The 16,614-nt window shown below is 60.0% G+C and overlaps 1 protein-coding gene across 2 annotated transcripts; it reads left to right on the forward strand.

Annotated features, from left to right (window-relative positions):
• The first annotated feature begins 5,429 nt into the window (after nucleotides 1-5,429).
• Nucleotides 5,430-16,614, forward strand: PRODH (proline dehydrogenase 1). 2 transcript variants are annotated; one of them, XM_059485113.1, is made up of 14 exons: nucleotides 5,430-5,608; nucleotides 6,161-6,348; nucleotides 11,233-11,267; nucleotides 11,572-11,721; nucleotides 11,854-11,918; nucleotides 12,243-12,359; nucleotides 12,501-12,580; nucleotides 12,842-12,923; nucleotides 13,220-13,312; nucleotides 13,402-13,548; nucleotides 13,672-13,847; nucleotides 13,927-14,025; nucleotides 14,422-14,510; nucleotides 15,680-16,614. In XM_059485113.1, the coding sequence occupies exons 2-14, from the start codon at nucleotides 6,212-6,214 to the stop codon at nucleotides 15,859-15,861; spliced, it is 1,452 nt and encodes a 483-aa protein (XP_059341096.1). In that variant the 5' UTR covers nucleotides 5,430-5,608; nucleotides 6,161-6,211; the 3' UTR covers nucleotides 15,862-16,614. The 2 variants fall into 2 exon arrangements, with proteins under 2 accessions (XP_059341096.1, XP_059341097.1); XM_059485114.1 differs by having other exon boundaries at nucleotides 14,422-14,509; nucleotides 15,638-16,614.

Genomic DNA, 16,614 nt, shown 5'->3' on the forward strand with positions numbered 1-16,614 from the left:
CACCTGGGAGGGGCTTGGGAGGATGCCTCTGGCCAGCTGGATCAGGAGCAGCTGATTCAGTTCTCAGCAGCAGCTCTTGGGGGACAGGAGGGGCACAGCCATCCTCACCACACACTCTTGCTGTCCCTGCCAGGGCTGGCTCCTTCTGCCTCCCACCACCTCCTGCACACCCCTGCTCTGCCCAGGAAGAAGAGCCAAGCATCCCCTTTCTTGGAATATTTCCCCAGCACGAGGTGTTCAAATCATTTACAAAGGGCTAAAGCAGAGCTGGCTCCCTTCCAGGCACTCTGGCATCCAGGCTCTGTAAACAGCTCACCCGCCAAGGGAGTCAGCTGGGAAAAAAGGCTTTTCATGTCCATTCCCCAGGCCTCACTTCCACAGAAACCTTCCAGCATGACCCTCTCTCAGCTGTAAGAGCAGCAAAATTGTTTCAGGTCTTCACTGGCGTTCCTTTTCCCCCAAGCACACTTGTGGACATCTCACATGATTCCCTTCTGCCAGTGGATGGAAAAAGAGAAGGACTCTGTGCAAAGGAACAATTAACTGATGTGGTAAGTCTGATGTGTCTTTCCCTGCCTTGGATATTTCCTAGGGTCCCTTTCAGAGGCAATTGTTTTTTAATAGCATTGACCTTTATGGAGACAAGAATTCACCTGGGTATTTTCTCATGGCTGCTGAGCTGCACCCAGGAGCTCACAGGAAAAATCAAGAAGACATTTATTTCTTAGGCTGCAAGTGATTCACCAAAAATCATTGGGATGCAAGTGGAAAATGCCAGGGATCAGAACACAGCCCAGCTTTCAAAATCCCAACCATGCTGAGAGAGCAAGGTGTGGGCTGGCCAGGAGATCAGTTGCAAGAGGAGCTACCCAGCATCTCTTTCTTCTGCAGGGTCTGTGGCAGCTCTCAGCTGGTCTCTCCAGGGCCCCCAACCCAAAGGAATGCCCCAGGAACTGGAGCTGCCACCCTGTGACTCCCCAGGTGACCAGCAAGTTCCCAAACTCCTACTCTGCTCTCATGGAGGCAGGACACCAAGGGCTGCAGCCTCACCTGCCTGTGCCACACTTGGATAGCGACCACCCCTAATCCTGCTGGAGCAGCTGAACCTCCTGCAGCCTCTGCAGCACCAAGTGCAAGGGGAAGGATGCAGTTCCCTGGTTCCCCAGCTGTGAGAAGGCAGGCTGGATCCTCCATCCTGCTGCCAGAGTGTGGGCCATACTGTGGCACAAGTCAGATTCACGCCCAGGAGGGTGACACTGAGGCTGACAGGGTGCTTGGGCAGAGTCAGAGGCACCAACTCATTATCCAAACACACCCACAGGAGCTGGGAGCTCCTGTGCACCCCACAGGGGTTCATCCCCTCAGAATGGGCAGTAGTTGATCTGGAGTTCTCCCTGAAGAGTTGCACAGAGGGAGATAAAGCCTCTTGTGAAGAAAAATAACCCCCTACAAGATGAGAACCCACACGTGGCTGCAATTTGGGAAGCACTGTCCTAAAGTCCACCTTCTCCTGGGTTTTGCTAGTGAATCCACATCAGACTCTGACCCACCCAGCTCCTGCCACCCCAGCACCTGCTGCTCCAAGGGACACCTGTGGCAGAGCCAGATGCCAGGTGAGGACCCACCCTGCTCCCACAGGCTGCAGGTGTCCCTCCTGCATGCTGGTCTGCACTGAGAGTGATTTGGTAGCGCAGGTGCTGGGCACAAGTCAGGCATATGGTCAGTGAGAAACACCCGACAGAGGAGGACCTGAGTCAGCACTCTCCAAGGAAACCTCAGAGGAGCAGTGCTGGAAGCACAGAGTGCCATGGCAGCAGGGCTGGAGGGCTCACAGAGCTGAGGGACAGTGAGGACAGAGCCCCAGCCCCAAGGATGGGGCAGGCTTGCCCCTAGCCTGGCACTGGGCTGGAGGGAGAGGAGGGTGAGGAAGGCTGGTCCCACACCTGGGGAGCAGAGCCAGCAGCTTCCAGGATCTGTGTCCTGACCCACTTCTACCACAAGGCAGAAGGAGCAATCACCCCACTGTTCTCCTTCCCAGATGCTGGGAGCGGCTGCTGTTACTCCTTGCCATCTGTGATGTTTGTGGTGTCAGAGGAGCCTCTGCTGAAGGCTGGCCCATGAAATATGCATGGCGTGGCCTCTCCTTCTAAATTGGATCTCCTCCTGTGCCAAGTTCCCTCCTCACCTATTTGTCTCACATTCAAATGTTTCTTCACATTTTACAGCTCCTCAAGCCATCCATAACAGCTTCTCCTGGATTTACTCCCATTGCTGCTGCAGGCGAGAGTGCCCGAGGAAGGACTTGGCCCTGTGTCATCCAGCCATGCTCCCCATGTGGGACAGAGCAGCATAGCTGTGTCCGTGATGTGTGTTCCAGCCATGGGCTGGACTGAGCTTCCCATGCCAGCTGCAGCCACCATGAGCAGGGACCAGCCCCTCCGTGCCAGCAGCACCTGCCTGGGCATGGTGAGGACAGGGACAGTGGCCTCGAGGGCACAATGTCACAGCCGATGGAGATTGGGACCTGGGGGGTCAGTGCTCTGCAAGGCCACAGTGGGGCTGGGTATGGTCCCCACGGCAGCCTGGAGCATCCCTTGTTGGTCTCCCTCCACTGGCAGGGCTACCAGCTCAGGGATTTTCTCTGCCTCAGGCGCCACCATGCTGATAGAAAGCTCATCAGATTTCACTTCCATCAAAAGTGGCTTTTTAACATTTCATCCCTGAGTTTGGGTCTGAAACTAAAGTTTCTTCAGAAACTCAGACCTGTGTGACCGGGGTCACAGGGGTTTGCAGGTGAAGAGAGAAACGAGAATGTTGATTCTATGATCAGAAGGCTTGATTTATTATTTTATGACATATATATAACATTATGACTATACTAAAAGAATAGAAAGAAAAGTTCTCAGAAGGCTAGCTAAGAATAGAAAAGAAAAGAATGATAACAAAGATCTGTGTCTCTGCAGAGAGCGAGAGCAGCTCTGCCATGAGTGGTCAGTAAATCTAAACATCTACATGAGACCACTCACAGATCCACCTGTTGCATTCCACAGCAGCAGATAATCATTGTTTACATTTGTTGCTGAAACTTCTTAGCTCCAGCAGGAAAAATCCTAAGAAAGGATTTTAATGAAAAGATGTCTGCAACAGACCTGGTTTTGCACCCCGCTGGATGCTGCAGCTCTGCTGGCACAGCAGGCAGCACTTGGAAGCTTTCCCTGCTAAGACCAGGCAAGTGTTTCCCAGGGGTGACTGGTGCCATTAGAGCCTTTGAAGGGAATGTTCTCTGTGGCAATTGGCTGAGAAACAAGGTTTGAACTGCATTCCAAGAGTTCATATGTGCAGTCTCATCACGGCAAGGAACTTTGGGTGAATTGTTATTATCTCTAAATGGCACAAAAGAGTTAGCACAGGGAATGTTTTGAAGGAAGTGGATGCTTTTCCAGAGCTTTGTACCTAGCCCCGTCAGAGGCAATGCCACTGCCTGGCTGGCTCCGTGGAAGGACAAAATGTTCCCAAAGAAAACTTTACAAATGAGCTCAGGGAATCCCCGTGGTTTCACTGCCGGTTACAGCAATGTCAGTGTTGGGGAGGGCAGAAAAAAAACAATTGCAGGAACTAATTTTCCCATCTCCTGCCTGCGCTGAGCATTCCCAGCACAAGATGTCACTGAGGAGCTGGATTTGGACAGCTCTGCATTAGTCCGGACTCATCCTCCGGGAGCCACTGGAAACGGGGCTGGAGAAGAGGGCATGGAGAAGGAACATGGTCACGGGGCGAGGACACGGGCACAGAGAAGGGATGAGAGCACAGAGAAGGGACATGGGCACAGAGAAAGTACGCAGCTGTGCTGCAGCTGTGAAACAATCCTGCGAAAAGGAAGGGAGGTGCCCGATTTCCCCGGCCAAGTCTCGGGAGCGTTCCTGGTCGCGGGGTGTCAGGGATGTGCTCGGTAATCTCCGGAGCTCAGCACTGGGTGTGCCGGGGAGGAACAGCTCAGGCTGCCATGAGCAGGACAGGTACTCGCCCTGCCTGGGCAGATCACGAGGTGCTGCCAGCCCTCTCTGGTGCTCCGCGGAGCAGGCGAAGCCAAACATCCCCAGCCCATGACGAGGGAGCCAAGTCTGCTGCCTCAAGCAACCCAAGCACCCATGGACCGCACCAAAATGTTCACACACACATCAGGAGGAGAGGATCAAGTACAGGGGCTTGAAACTTCTCTCCCATAACAGGTCCCGCAGATCTGAAATCCCTTCTCCAAGTGTTTCCAGCTCCACAGGCTGGACGTACCACAGCCTGCCCCAGGGATGGCTACAAGGGAGCAAGCGCCCTTTGATGCATCCTTTGGCCCTCCCTGGGGCTGCCTGAGCAGTCAGTAGCCCCTTGGCCCTGCATCCTTTGGCCCCAGTGCTTCCCACAGGTCCCCTTCAGGGCTCCCTTGGGACCTTCATCATTTTCCCCACGGCTCCTCCAAGGGCATAAGGTCCTCTTTGCCCCGCTCCCAGCACTGCTCCAAGAGCAGAGCTCCCTTCAGGCCCACCCAGGGCTCACCTCGAGCCCCTCCAGGCCCTTCCTGGGGCTTTCGGGGAGGGAGGTGCCCCCGGGACCGGCTGCTTCAGGGGGATGGGAACGGGGAAAGCACCGGGCAGGGGGCGGCGGGAGCGGGGTGCGCTGGGCACGGTGGCTCCAGTCTGGTGCTGGCCCCGGTGACCGTGCCAGTCCCAGCTCCTATCCCCGACCCGGTACCTATCGCAGCATTGCTCTTGCTCGCAGTTCCGCTCCCAGTGCTAATCTCGGTGCCGGTGCTGGTCCCGGTTCCTGTCCAGGTCCGAGTCCTGCTGCCGCTTCCGGTTTCGGTTTCAGTGCCGGCCTCGGTACCGTTACCGGTCCCGGGACCAGTTCCGCTACCGGTCCCTGTCCTCGTGTCGGTGCCAGTCCCGGGACTGGTTTCGCTACCGGTCCCCGTCCTCGTGTCGGTGCCGGTCCCGGGATCAGTGCCAGCCCCAGCGCCGATCCCGATCCCAGTTCCCATCCCCTTGGCGGTGCTGATGCCCGTCTCGGTGTCAGTGCCACTCCCATTCCCAGTCCCGCTGCCGGGCCCGGTGCCGATCCCCGAATCAGTCGCAGTCCCGGTCGCCGCCCCGGGTGCTCGTGCCGGTGCCGGTGCCGGGGCGCGGGGCCGGTTCCGGTGGCAGCAGAGCGCGGCCAACGGCGGGGCGGAGCGGGCCCGCGGTGCCGGGGCCCCGGGGGCGGTCCCGCTCGGGCCGTACTTAAGGCGGCGGCGGGCGGCGGCCCCGCCGTGCCCATGGCTCTCCCCAGCGCCGCGCGGGTGTTCCGCGCCGCCGTTCGCCGGTGCGATCCCCCGAGCCGCCCTCGCTCCGCGCCCGCCGCCGCCGCCCCCCGCGGGTTCTCCCCGGCGGCGGCGGGCGCGGGACCCCGGCCGGGGCCGCCCCCTCCCCCGCGGGGCGCGGAGCGGGGCCCGTCGCCGCCCGCCGTGGATTTCGGGGACTCGCGCGAGGCGTTCCGCAGCAAGAGCAACGCGGAGCTGCTGCGGGGGCTGCTGGTGCTGGGGCTGTGCGCCGTGGAGCCGCTGGTGCAGCACAACCAGCAGGTGGGTGCAGGAAGGGGTCTGCCTTGGGGGGCCGCTCCGGGACGGGGCTTGTCCCCGTTCGGGGGTCACCGGCTCTGCACCGGCGGGGCTCTCGCTCAGGGGCGCCCGCTCCGGGAGGTGTCAGCCTCCTCTGGAGGGGGTTCTTGCTCGGGAAGCTCCATTTTGGCACTGCGAGTCCCAGGACGGGCAGTGCCCCTTCCGGACGTGTCGGTGCGGGATGGGGGTTCTGTTGCTCCAGGGGTGGCTCCCAATGGGGGGGATCTTTCGCTTCGGGAGAGTGCCTGTTTTGCCGGATGTTGGTGCGTGCCAGGGATACTCGCACTCCGGGGGATGCCGGTCCTGGGCTGGGGACTCTCACCCTAGGGGTGCCCCATTTCGGGACGTGTCATTCCCCTTCCGGAGGGACCCTCGGTCTGAATGTGCGGGTGTTGGAGAGCTCCTGGACCCGGGCCAGCAGGTGCCCGTTTTGGGGAATGCCACTCCTGGGTCGTGGGGACTTTTCCTACGGGAGTGCCCGTGCGGGACGGGTGCTGAGGCGCCGCTGTCCCGCAGCTGCTGCAGTTGTGCCAGCGAGTGCTGGGGCAGACGCTGTTCGAGCGGCTGATGAAGATGACGTTCTACGGGCAGTTCGTGGCCGGGGAGGACCAGGAGGCCATCAAGCCGCTGCTCCGGCGGAACCAGGCCTTCGGCGTGGGCGCCGTGCTGGATTACAGCGTGGAGGAAGACCTGGGCGACGGGCGGTGAGTGCGGCGCTGGGGCGCGCCCTGGCCGCGCTGCCATTGGCTGCGTCTGCCCAGCCCTCCGCTCCCATTGGCTGCGGAGCCGTGCGTCACGGCCTCGCCCCCCGTGGCACCGCCCACTCAGCACAGGGATGGCGGTGCCCAGAACACGGGGTGGCAGTGCCCCGCACATAGGGATGGCGGTGCCCAGAACACGGGGTGGCAGTGCCCCGCACACAGGGATGGCGGTGCCCAGAACACGGGGGAACAGTGCCCCGCACATAGGGATGGCGGTGCCCAGAACACGGGGTGGCAGTGCCCCGCACACAGGGATGGCGGTGCCCAGAACACGGGGGAACAGTGCCCCGCACACAGGGATGGCAGTGCCCAGAACATGGGGGGACAGTGCTCAGAACGCGGGGGGACAATGCCCCACACACAGGGATGGCAGTACTCAGAACGCGGGGTACAGTGCCCCGCACACAGGGATGGCAGTGCCCAGAACACAGAGATGGCAGTGCCCCACACACAGGGATGGCAGTGCCCAGAACACAGAGATGGCAGTGCCCCACACACAGGGATGGCGATGCCCAGAACGCGGGGATGGCATTGCCCCGCACACAGGATGGCAGTGCCCAGAACGCGGGGGGACAGTGTCCCGCACCCAGGGATGGCAGTGCCCCGCACACGGCGGGGGCTGTGTCCTGCACACTGGGGTGCTGAGCCCCCACTGGGCTGTACCGGTTCCCCTGCCCCTCTGCACATACCGGGTGCTGCCCCCCCTGTCTGCTGCACCCCCTCTGTCGCCATCCATTCCCTTGCACACAGCGGGGCGCACCCGTCTCCGGCGGTGCTGTACACCGCGAGCCCTCCTGCACCCCCTGAGGCGGTTCCCACCTCTATTTCCATCTCCTATGGGATGCTAACACCCCCTCCCCACCCTCTCCTATTCCATCTTCCCTCTGCCAGCCAGGTCCTATTTTCCCTAGCCCCCTGGGGCGCTGTGTCCGCCCCACACCCCTCTGCACACAGACAAACACACAGCGCTGCTGTCACGCCTGAAGTCCCCCTCCATCGGGATGCTGCCCCCCATTCCTGCCCCCGCCATTCCTCACCATACAATTGTTGCCTCACACATTTTGGTGGACGCAATGACCTTGGAGCTCTTTTGCAATGTTAACAATTCCATGATTTCATGATTTCCACCCTCCACCATTTCCATCCCTCTCAAGCTGGGGTGGTGCCCCCCTTCCTGCACTGTCCCCCGCTCCCAGGCAGCCTTCGCTGCCTCCCGCCCTTTGGCGAGAGCTGGCAGCAGCCCAAAGCCGCCGGTAACTTTCCATGATTCGGGCTGCAGCTCCGGTCAGCTGCGCTCTCCGGATCGATGGGCCGCTGGCACGGCCACGGGGGTGGGCGGTGTCCCCCACCCACAGCAAGGGTGGCCCTTCCGAGGACACCGCTGAGGATGCGCCGTGCCCCGGGCGAGGCTGCCCTGCGGCAGTCGCTGCTGGCAGCTGGGGACACGCTCCGGCTGTCGTACGCTTGTCGTGTGGTGTCAAAAGTACAGCGGGAACGGCTTTTCAGGATGATTTGCGAGCAGGACGTGAGTCAGGCAGGTGCTGCCGCTGGGCGCCTTATCTCTGCTCCACACCCGGGAGCTGCTTATCGGGGATCCCCGTGTGCGTGCCGGGTGCCGCTGCCCCTCGCTGCCATTCCTCCCCTGGAGCGAAGGGTCTGTGGGTCCCTGATGGGAGCAGGCACTGGTGAGAGCTGTGCCGGGGCAGGCAGGGCTGCAGCCTCCCAGAGTGGGCTGGAAACTTGGGTTTTTTTCTAGAAAAGCTTCAAAACACCCTGCTGCTGCCAGGCAGGAGGGTGGCTGTTTTGAAGGCGTGTGACTGTTTTTGAAGGTTAGGTGTTTCTCCCCTGGACACACAACAGTGGTCTGGGCAGTGTTCAGCGTTCCCGTGGGGCTGGGCCAGCAGCACTGGTGCTGCCAGGCTGTCCCTGCTGCCCTCCATGCCTGGCTGTGCCTCAGCCAAGGCCTTTCCTGTGGGACACCATGGAAGACTTTCAGGCAAACTGTGCCTGCAGCTGTATCCCTCATGCTGATGGGTGCCAGTGCTTTTTGAGCTGGCTGGGCTGGGCTGCTCCCCCCCACTGCAGATTTGGGGTTTGCACGTGTGGTACTTCTGGCTAGGTGAGCTGTGTGGGCCGTTCACGTTCAAGAGACTTCCCAAGGCATCCCTGCCCGAGACCCAGAGGGATTTGCCTGGATATCAGGAAAAGGGTCATCACCCAGAGCATGGTCAGGCACTGAACAGGATCTCCAGGGAGTGGTCATGGTCCCAAGGCTGCCACTTGAGGACTGTTTGGACAAGCACGGGGTGAGATTGTTGTCCCCTGCAGAGCTAGGAGTGGAACTTGATGTCCTCATTTGTCCCTTCCACCTCAGGATGTTCTATAATTCTCTGAACAGGAACCAAGCCCAGGATGGGATTGGATGGGTCATGTTGAGTGGTGTCCCTTGCCAGCCATCACTCTGGCTCCTCCCTGGCTCTGTTTGGGGTAAAATCCCAAATTCTCAGTGCTTCTGCCAGGGCTGGTGCTGAGTTGGGCTGCACGTGGCTGAGAAGGGTGGGCAGTCCTGCATTCATGGCTGCTGGACCCTGGAGCTGTGTCCTTCCCCTTGGTGAATGCTTTGGGATTGTGCTGCTGCCAGCCAGGAAGCAGAGTTACCAACCACAGCAGTCAGTGGGTGTTTTGGCCTCTTGGTGCCATCTCCTGTTGTTCTTCTGGAGCAAGCCTGACATAATGGCAGGGAAATGCCCTTTCCAGCCCAGGAATGGGCTGTGGCACCTCTTCCCCAGCCCTTCCAGCTGGGAACAGCAATGACACGTGGGCAAGAACCGGCTTATCCTGCCTGCTGCAGGTCCCTGCCTGCCCTGCTCAGGCTGGCATCCAGGGCTCTGCCAGCTTGTCCCAGGAGCCTCAGCCACGTGCTGGAGGCTGCTGCCAGGTCATGGTGACACAGCTGTAAGTCCTCACAACCTGCTTTAGGCAAGTGTGAGATCCCAGGCCCTAAACTCAACCTTGAGGCTGTTCCTGTCTGGATACAGCCTGCCAGGAGCATCCAGACAGTGCCTGGAGATGGGACCTGCTCTGGGAGACTTATTGTGGGTTTGTAGAAGGGATGGTCAGGTATAAGCTGGGTTCAGTGGCACTTGTGGATGAGGGAATGGCTTTGTTGGCCAAGATTAATATTGCAAAGTGAGCAGCTGATATCCAGGACAAAGTTATTTCTTCAGCTGGAAGCATCTTCCTTTATTTTGCTTGATGCAGAAGAACAAAGCAAGCACCGTGGCCCTGCTTTGAATGCCCCCCTAGAGGATGAAGGAGCAGCTGGTGCAGTCATGCAGCAGAAATGCTGCTGGGAAGGGTGTGTTTATCTTCAGGAACACAAAACAATCCAACTCCAAGGGCGCTGTTTGCTGTTTGAGCTGTGTGTCTTCACTCCAGACACTTGTCCCCAGTACCTTGGATGTGGTGCCCAGGGTGTGCTCAGAGCTGTCCCCTGTGCACAGGACCCCTGTGTGCCCTCATGTCACAGCAGCGTTCAGCTGAAGCTGTCCCCTGTGCCATGCCACCAGCTCCAAAGGGAGCTTCCACCTAGCAAGGGCTTTGCTGACAAATCCCATTGCTGAGTGTATGATCTCTCCTCCTTCCTTTCCTCCACCCTCTGTACTCAGGGACAGCAAGCTGCTTTCCCTGCCCTCAGGTGAGTGAAATCAGGGAGCAGAGCCTGCTAGAAATGGTGCCTTGTGCTTCCTATGAGCTCCAGCTGCTCCTGCCCTGGCTCATGCCGGGCTTTGTGGCACTTTGAGTGGTGTGGGGCTGGTGCTGGCTCCAGGGGCCAGAGGGAATGGCTTGTTCCTGGTTGTTACGCTTCCAGCAGCCCCTAATCCCTGTCACAGGATTTTCATATGGGAGAGCGTGCCCTGGGACCCTGCCATGTGCCTCTGTGCTCTCTTGGCCAGCCTGCTGGCTCCAGATAGGTGGCTTTGCTTCTTCCCTCCTTCCCTCCAACTGTGCTTCTTTGCCATTGGGCACAGCCAGTTTGGGGACAGGGATGCCAAGGCAGAGGCCTCCTGCAGGGGATGGTTCTGCTGCCACCCAGGGCTGCTCTCCAGGAGCTGGCCCTGTTCCAGGTCATACCCTGGCTCTGCACCTGGGTTTAGAGTGTCAGCAAAAAGGCTTAGCTACTCAAGCTCAGGAAGGATGTCGTGACTTGGCCGTCATCCCCCAGGCTGTCAGAGCCTTGTTATCTCCATGGCAGAGAGTTTGGGCTTGAAATGACATCCGAGGTCAGCTGGAGTTGGAAACAAGGTGTTGTTTGTGCGTTGTTGGCTGAAGCAATGGCACAGAGGAGTGTGGGGCAGCAGGCACCCTCGGCTTGGTATGCTCAGGGTCTGGAGGAGCTCTGTACTTTGTGGTCTGGCTGCTGGTGCCATCAAGGTGGGAAGGCAGTGGGTTGAGGTTTGGTGTCACCACAGCAAGGACCATGAGCAGGTTGGAGATGGAGCATGCCAGTCCCACCAGACTGACTTATCTTTGCCATGGTGTGGGCTTTTGGAGAGCAGCTCTGAACCCTGGGACAGGCCATCCTCACTGTGCTGCCTCAGGGCTCCCAGGTCTTCCCTGGATGGATGGTAAAGCCCTGTTCCCTTCCACACGTGGCTTTTGGGCATCTGAAGTGCCAGCTGGATCCCATCGGTGATGGGATGGCAAGGGAACAGCAGGGCCAGCAGCAGGATGGCAGCACAGGAGCCTCAAAGCTGTCCTGTCCATCAGCATAGGGCTTCAGGGGGTTGCTGAACTGGCCCTCATCTTTCCTGTTTCTCTTCTTAGCTCCCGCACCTCTGCAGCCGACAAGGAGACGGGAGGTGAGTGACGGGAGATGGCCTGGAGGTCCGGGCATGAGAGGCCTGGTGTTGTGGGGGAAGGACCCAGGTACCATGGCCTCAAAAAATGAGCTGGATGAAGAACAACATGATTCCTGGCCCAGTCGTGCCCTTCAGCAAAGACTCGGCCTCTGCTCAGGCACAGAGCAAGCAGGGCCAAGTCAGTGCTGGGGGCCCTTCTGAGGTCCAAGCCAGAGCCTCTCTCTCTTCACCCACACCAGGAGCTCCTGGGGAGGCTGTAGGAGCTTGATGGGGCATGGCCCATCTCCCTCCTCTCCCACCCCAGGAGCAGAAAAAAGGGAGAAGCAATACCGAGTGCATCTGGGATTTGGGGATCACCGTGGTGGAATCACTGGGGCCCACTCCTATTTCTACGCAGATGAGGCCAAGTGTGACCAGCACATGGAGACTTTCCTCCGCTGCATTGATGCCTCAAGTGAGTGCTCCACATGTCCTGGACAGCCCCACTGTGCTGGGGACTGCAAGGATCTCTCAGTCCCACCCCCACCACATCTCCCTGCCCAAGGGCTGGCATTCCGGTTGACGCTGTTGTTGTGGTTCCATCCAGGGGGCTGCTCAGAGGACGGATTCTGTGCCATCAAGCTGACAGCGCTGGCCAGACCCCAGTTCCTGGTGAGTGCCAGAGCTGTGGCAGAGTGTGCTGGGGCAGAGCCAGGGTCACAGATGATGCTTCTGCTGGGGCAGGTGCCAGGTGGCATCTCTAGTAAAAGCAGTGAGGAGTGGCCACCAGCAGCCTGTCCCCTGAGAGCCCAAGATCCCTGGAGACCCTGACTCAACTTTTGGGGAGACACAAAGATGTGACATAGGTGGATATGTGGGGTCTATGCTGCCCTGCTCTGGGGCCAGCATCTGCTCGGGCTGGGTATGATCTTGCAAAGTCCTGGCAGGACAGGAGGCTCCAGCCTGGGTGTCTCACCTGGAGCCCTGTCCCCGCAGGTGAGTTTCTCAGAGGTGCTGGTGAAGTGGCGGAGGTTCTTCCACCAAATGGCTGCAGAGGAGGGCCAGGCTGGGCGGGCAGTGCTGGACACAAAGCTGCAGGTGGAGAAGCTGCAGGTGAGGCGGGGGAGGCCTGTGGGAGGAGGCTGTGCTGTAGGGATGCCCTGCTGGAGGTGGCCATGGACACGGAGGTGCCAGAGCAGCCCTGAGCTGTGACACCTCAAGCAGACAGACCCCTGATGCTTCTTTTGGTGGCAGGAGGCACTGGCCAACCTTGGCATTGCAAGCAAGGCAGAGATCCAGCAGTGGTTCACAGGCGAGAACGTGGGCACCAGTGGGTAAGCTGCCTGGGAGCTGGGGGTGCTGCAGCACAGGGACACTGGGGGACTTTGTCCCTGTCCCTGGGCCAGCAGCAAGGGGAGGTCTCCAAAGGCCTGCTGTGGTTCAGCATAGCAATAGAACATAGGGGGCGTTTGGGTGGAGGTGACAAGACAGGACAGGGTGACACATGTGTCCTTCCTGCTGGTGAGGGTTGGGAGCTGATAGAGAGCCCGCTACCTTTGCAAGACACCAGCAAGGACCTGGCTTTCTGCCCCCAGCACTGTGGACCTGCTGGACTGGAACCACCTGTTGGACAGCCGCACCAAGCTCTCCAAGCCTCTGCTCATCCCCAACAGGAAGGTGGGTGCCCACCTTTGCTACCCCCAGAGCGATCCCACAGGGGCTTTGTGGGAGCAGGGCAAGGGTCTCCTGCTCTTTGCAGTAGGTGCTGGTGGCTGCACAGCTCAGCCACGCTGTGATCACAGTGTGCAGCCACCAGGCTGGCAGGGTGGGCACCCGGTCACGCCCTGCTGGGGCTGGGGCACTGCGGTGGGGCAGCAGCCAGTCCAAGGGATGGGCTCCCTCCAGGGGTGTTTGTGTCCCCCACGGGCAGAGCTGGATGCAGGCAGGGTGCCACAAATCTGTTCTTGTTTCAGACTGGGCAGCCGGAGCCTCTGCTGTCGCGCTTTGGCGAGGAGGAGGAGCAGCAGCTGAAGAGGGTGCTGCAACGCATGGACGTCCTCGCAAGGGTGAGGGGGCCTTGGGGCTGGGGGAGTCACAGAGGGGGACACATGGAGCAGGCAGCCCTATGAACCAGCCTGCATGTCCTTCACCCCAGAGTGCCATGGAGCAAGGCGTGAGGCTGATGGTAGACGCGGAGCAGAGCTACTTCCAGCCGGCCATCAGCCGCCTGGCGGTGGAGACGCAGCGCCTCTTCAACAGGAGCCAGCCCGTCATCTACAACACCCACCAGTGCTACCTGAGGGTGAGGCCCGCGGGTCCCGGGAGCTGCTCCCGAAACCATGGCAGTGCCGTGGCACAGCTGCTGAGGCAGTCAGGGGTGGCACTGCAGTAATGACCTTGTGCCATCTCTTCCACTGGCTCGCAGGAGGCTTACAACAACGTGACAGGGGACATGGAGCTGTCCCACCGCGAGGGCTGGCACTTCGGCACCAAGCTGGTGCGTGGTGCCTACATGGATCAGGAGAGGGAGAGGGCGGCTCAGATGGGCTACGAGGATCCCATCAACCCAACCTATGAGAAGACCAATGAGATGTACCACAGGTAGGGGACAGCCCCAGCCACACTGCTGCCTGTTGCCCCAGTGGAAGAGGCCTCACCAGAGGCCCATCTTGCCTTACAGGTGCCTGGACTATGTCCTGGAGAAGATCAAGCAAAGGTGGAAAGCCAGCGTGATGGTGGCGACTCACAATGAGGACACCGTGAAGTTCACCCTGCACAGGTGGGTGCTGGGCAGGCAGCGTGGTGAGGCAGGGACAAGGGGCTCGAGGAATGTGGGAGCCCAGCAGAGATGCAGGGAGATGTGCTGTGGTGTGTCAGGTCCCCCCAGAGCTCACCTGGGGGGATCCTGGCTCCCACGTGGTGCTCAGGGCTTTAGATGGGGCTTGGAGCTGAGGTACAGCACAGTGGCCCCAGTGGCTGCAGAATTGGTCCCATCACCAATTCAGAGGCTCTCGTAAAAACAAATCCGTCAAGCTCTACATCCCAGCATCCACTGGGACGTGGTCAGTGCCACCCTGTCCCACTTGGAGATGATCCCCAGCCTTCTGGTGGGACACAGTGCCCTGGTGAGCTCTGCTGGGTCTGCTCTCCCCCTATGCTGAGGCTTGTTTTGCAGGATGAAGGAGCTGGGGATCCATCCCTCAGACAAGAAGGTGTGCTTTGGGCAGCTGCTGGGCATGTGTGACCAGATCACCTTCCCCCTGGGTGAGTGATGCGAGTGGGGGGCTTGGCAGAGGTGCTCCAGCCCCACTGAGACCCCTAAACAGCTGCTGGGAGGGAGGAAGGGAGGAAGGCCTGTCATAGAGCACTGGCTGAGCACAGTGTGTTGCCATGGGGAATGCTGTGACCCCTGGGTGGGGGTTTGGGGAAGATGTAGATGAGGATATGAGTGAAGAGTGACATCTCTCTCCGGAGGTCCATGACCTCTAGTGGCTGTGCAGGGACATTCCCACTTTGGAGTCTGAGCAGAGACTGGGGTCTCAGGGTAGGGCAGAGACTGGTCCTGGCAGACAGAAGCCCTCTCCTGTACCTCCTCGGCCTGGGGGTGTCCCTTGGCTCCATGGGAGGTGCACACCGAGTCCTGGGCTCCCTGCTAACAGGATGGCACCAGCCTCGTGTGACCCTGTCCTCAGCCACCAGCCCAGGCAGCAGAGCAGCACTGCCAGGGGCCTGGGCAGGAGAACACACAGGGGTCCAGGTACCCAGCCCAGGTCAGGGACTGATCCCCCTGCCCACACCAATGTCCAGAACAGAGTCCCAAGGCCAGCAGAGCAGCTGGAGGCAAACTGGGCAGTTGTCCAGCACAGATGCTGCTCTGTCCTGGAGTTCTCTTGGAAGCAGGGCTTGGCCGCCCATCTGCAGCCTCGTCCGGTCATGCTGGAAGAATGTGTTAACTTGATGTTTCTGGTTGAACGCTCCTTGAGCTGGCCCAGCCCCGGCTGCCGACATTCCCAGGGCTCCTGGTGACCTCGGCCCGCTCCCTCTGGCGCTTTCCCAAGCTCCCGGTGCTGAGCCGGGAGGGATGCGCGGCTGCTGGGAGCCCCTCCAGTGCCACCACAGCCTCCCGCACGGCCTTCAGGCCAGGGGAGGGCAGGCAGGCAAGGGCAGGTGGCTTTCTTCCCCCCACCTTTTTTTATTTTCCCCCCTGTTTTTATTTCACCCCTTTTATCCTCACCCTTTTTCTTTGACCTTTTTTTCCCTTCTTCTCCCCCTTTTTTCTCCCCCTTCCTGTCCCTTCCTCCCCTTTTCCCCCTTGCCCCCTTTTTCCCCATTTCAAGTATCTTCCTCTTCCTCGTTCTTTACCTTTTTTTTCCTTTTTGCACATATTTTTTGTCTCTCTCGGCGATGCCCTGAGCCGCAGCCTCTCCCCTCAGGGCAGGCTGGTTTCCCGGTGTACAAGTACGTGCCGTTCGGGCCGGTGAAGGAGGTGCTGCCCTACCTGTCCCGCCGGGCGCAGGAGAACCGGGGCATCATGCAGCGGGCGAACCGCGAGCGGGACCTGCTCTGGAAAGAGGTCAAGCGGCGCCTCCTCTCAGGAAACCCCTTCAGCCCCTGACCCCAGCCCGGGGCTCCTGCACCTTGGCCCTGAACCACTGTCACCATTCCCCAGCCCGGCTCTGCTGCAGCTCCCCCAACCCCTTTGCCCAGGAGAGAAGTGTCCTTGTTGCTGTTGAACCACTCGCACCTTCGGTGGCCTCCGGGATTGCCCCTGCTGGCGCTGCCCCGGGGATGTCCCTGTGCCATCCCACGGCCTCTGGAGCTGTCCCTGGGGGGGCTCTCCTGCCAGCCCACACTGTGCCTTGATGAACACTTTCCCGGTGTTTTTTCCCTGGCAGGATTGCACAGGGTGATTTATCCACTTGCCTTGTGCCCATGGGCTCGGGTCCAGGTGGGCTGGGTGACTTGGGGACAAGCTGGCCTCAGCCAGAAGCTCCTCCAGCCTTTGCCAGGGTTGGAGCTTAGCCTCCACCAGACCTCTGAAGGGGCAGGACCAGCCCCTGTTGCCTGTCCCAGCTACCTGCCTGCTCACTGGCTTTGCACTGACCAGGGCTGGGCAGGTCCAGGCTCTCCTCCAGCCCACTGGGATAACCTGCCTGGGGTTGTCCATCCTCAGGCACACGTCCAGGGGAGCAGGAGGGGTGAGGGGAGTGGGCTGGCCCCATCCCTGCACCATTCCTGCCCGCAGCCCCTGGTTCTAATGATGGACCATGGCAGTGGGAGCACCAGGAGTTGGACCACAGCTCGTCTCTGCTGTACACTGGATTTGTAGAGAATGGAAATTATTAAATCACAACTGTTCCTGCTGCCA

This window comes from Ammospiza nelsoni, chromosome 18 (genome assembly GCF_027579445.1).
Source record: "Ammospiza nelsoni isolate bAmmNel1 chromosome 18, bAmmNel1.pri, whole genome shotgun sequence".
NCBI lineage: Eukaryota > Metazoa > Chordata > Aves > Passeriformes > Passerellidae > Ammospiza > Ammospiza nelsoni.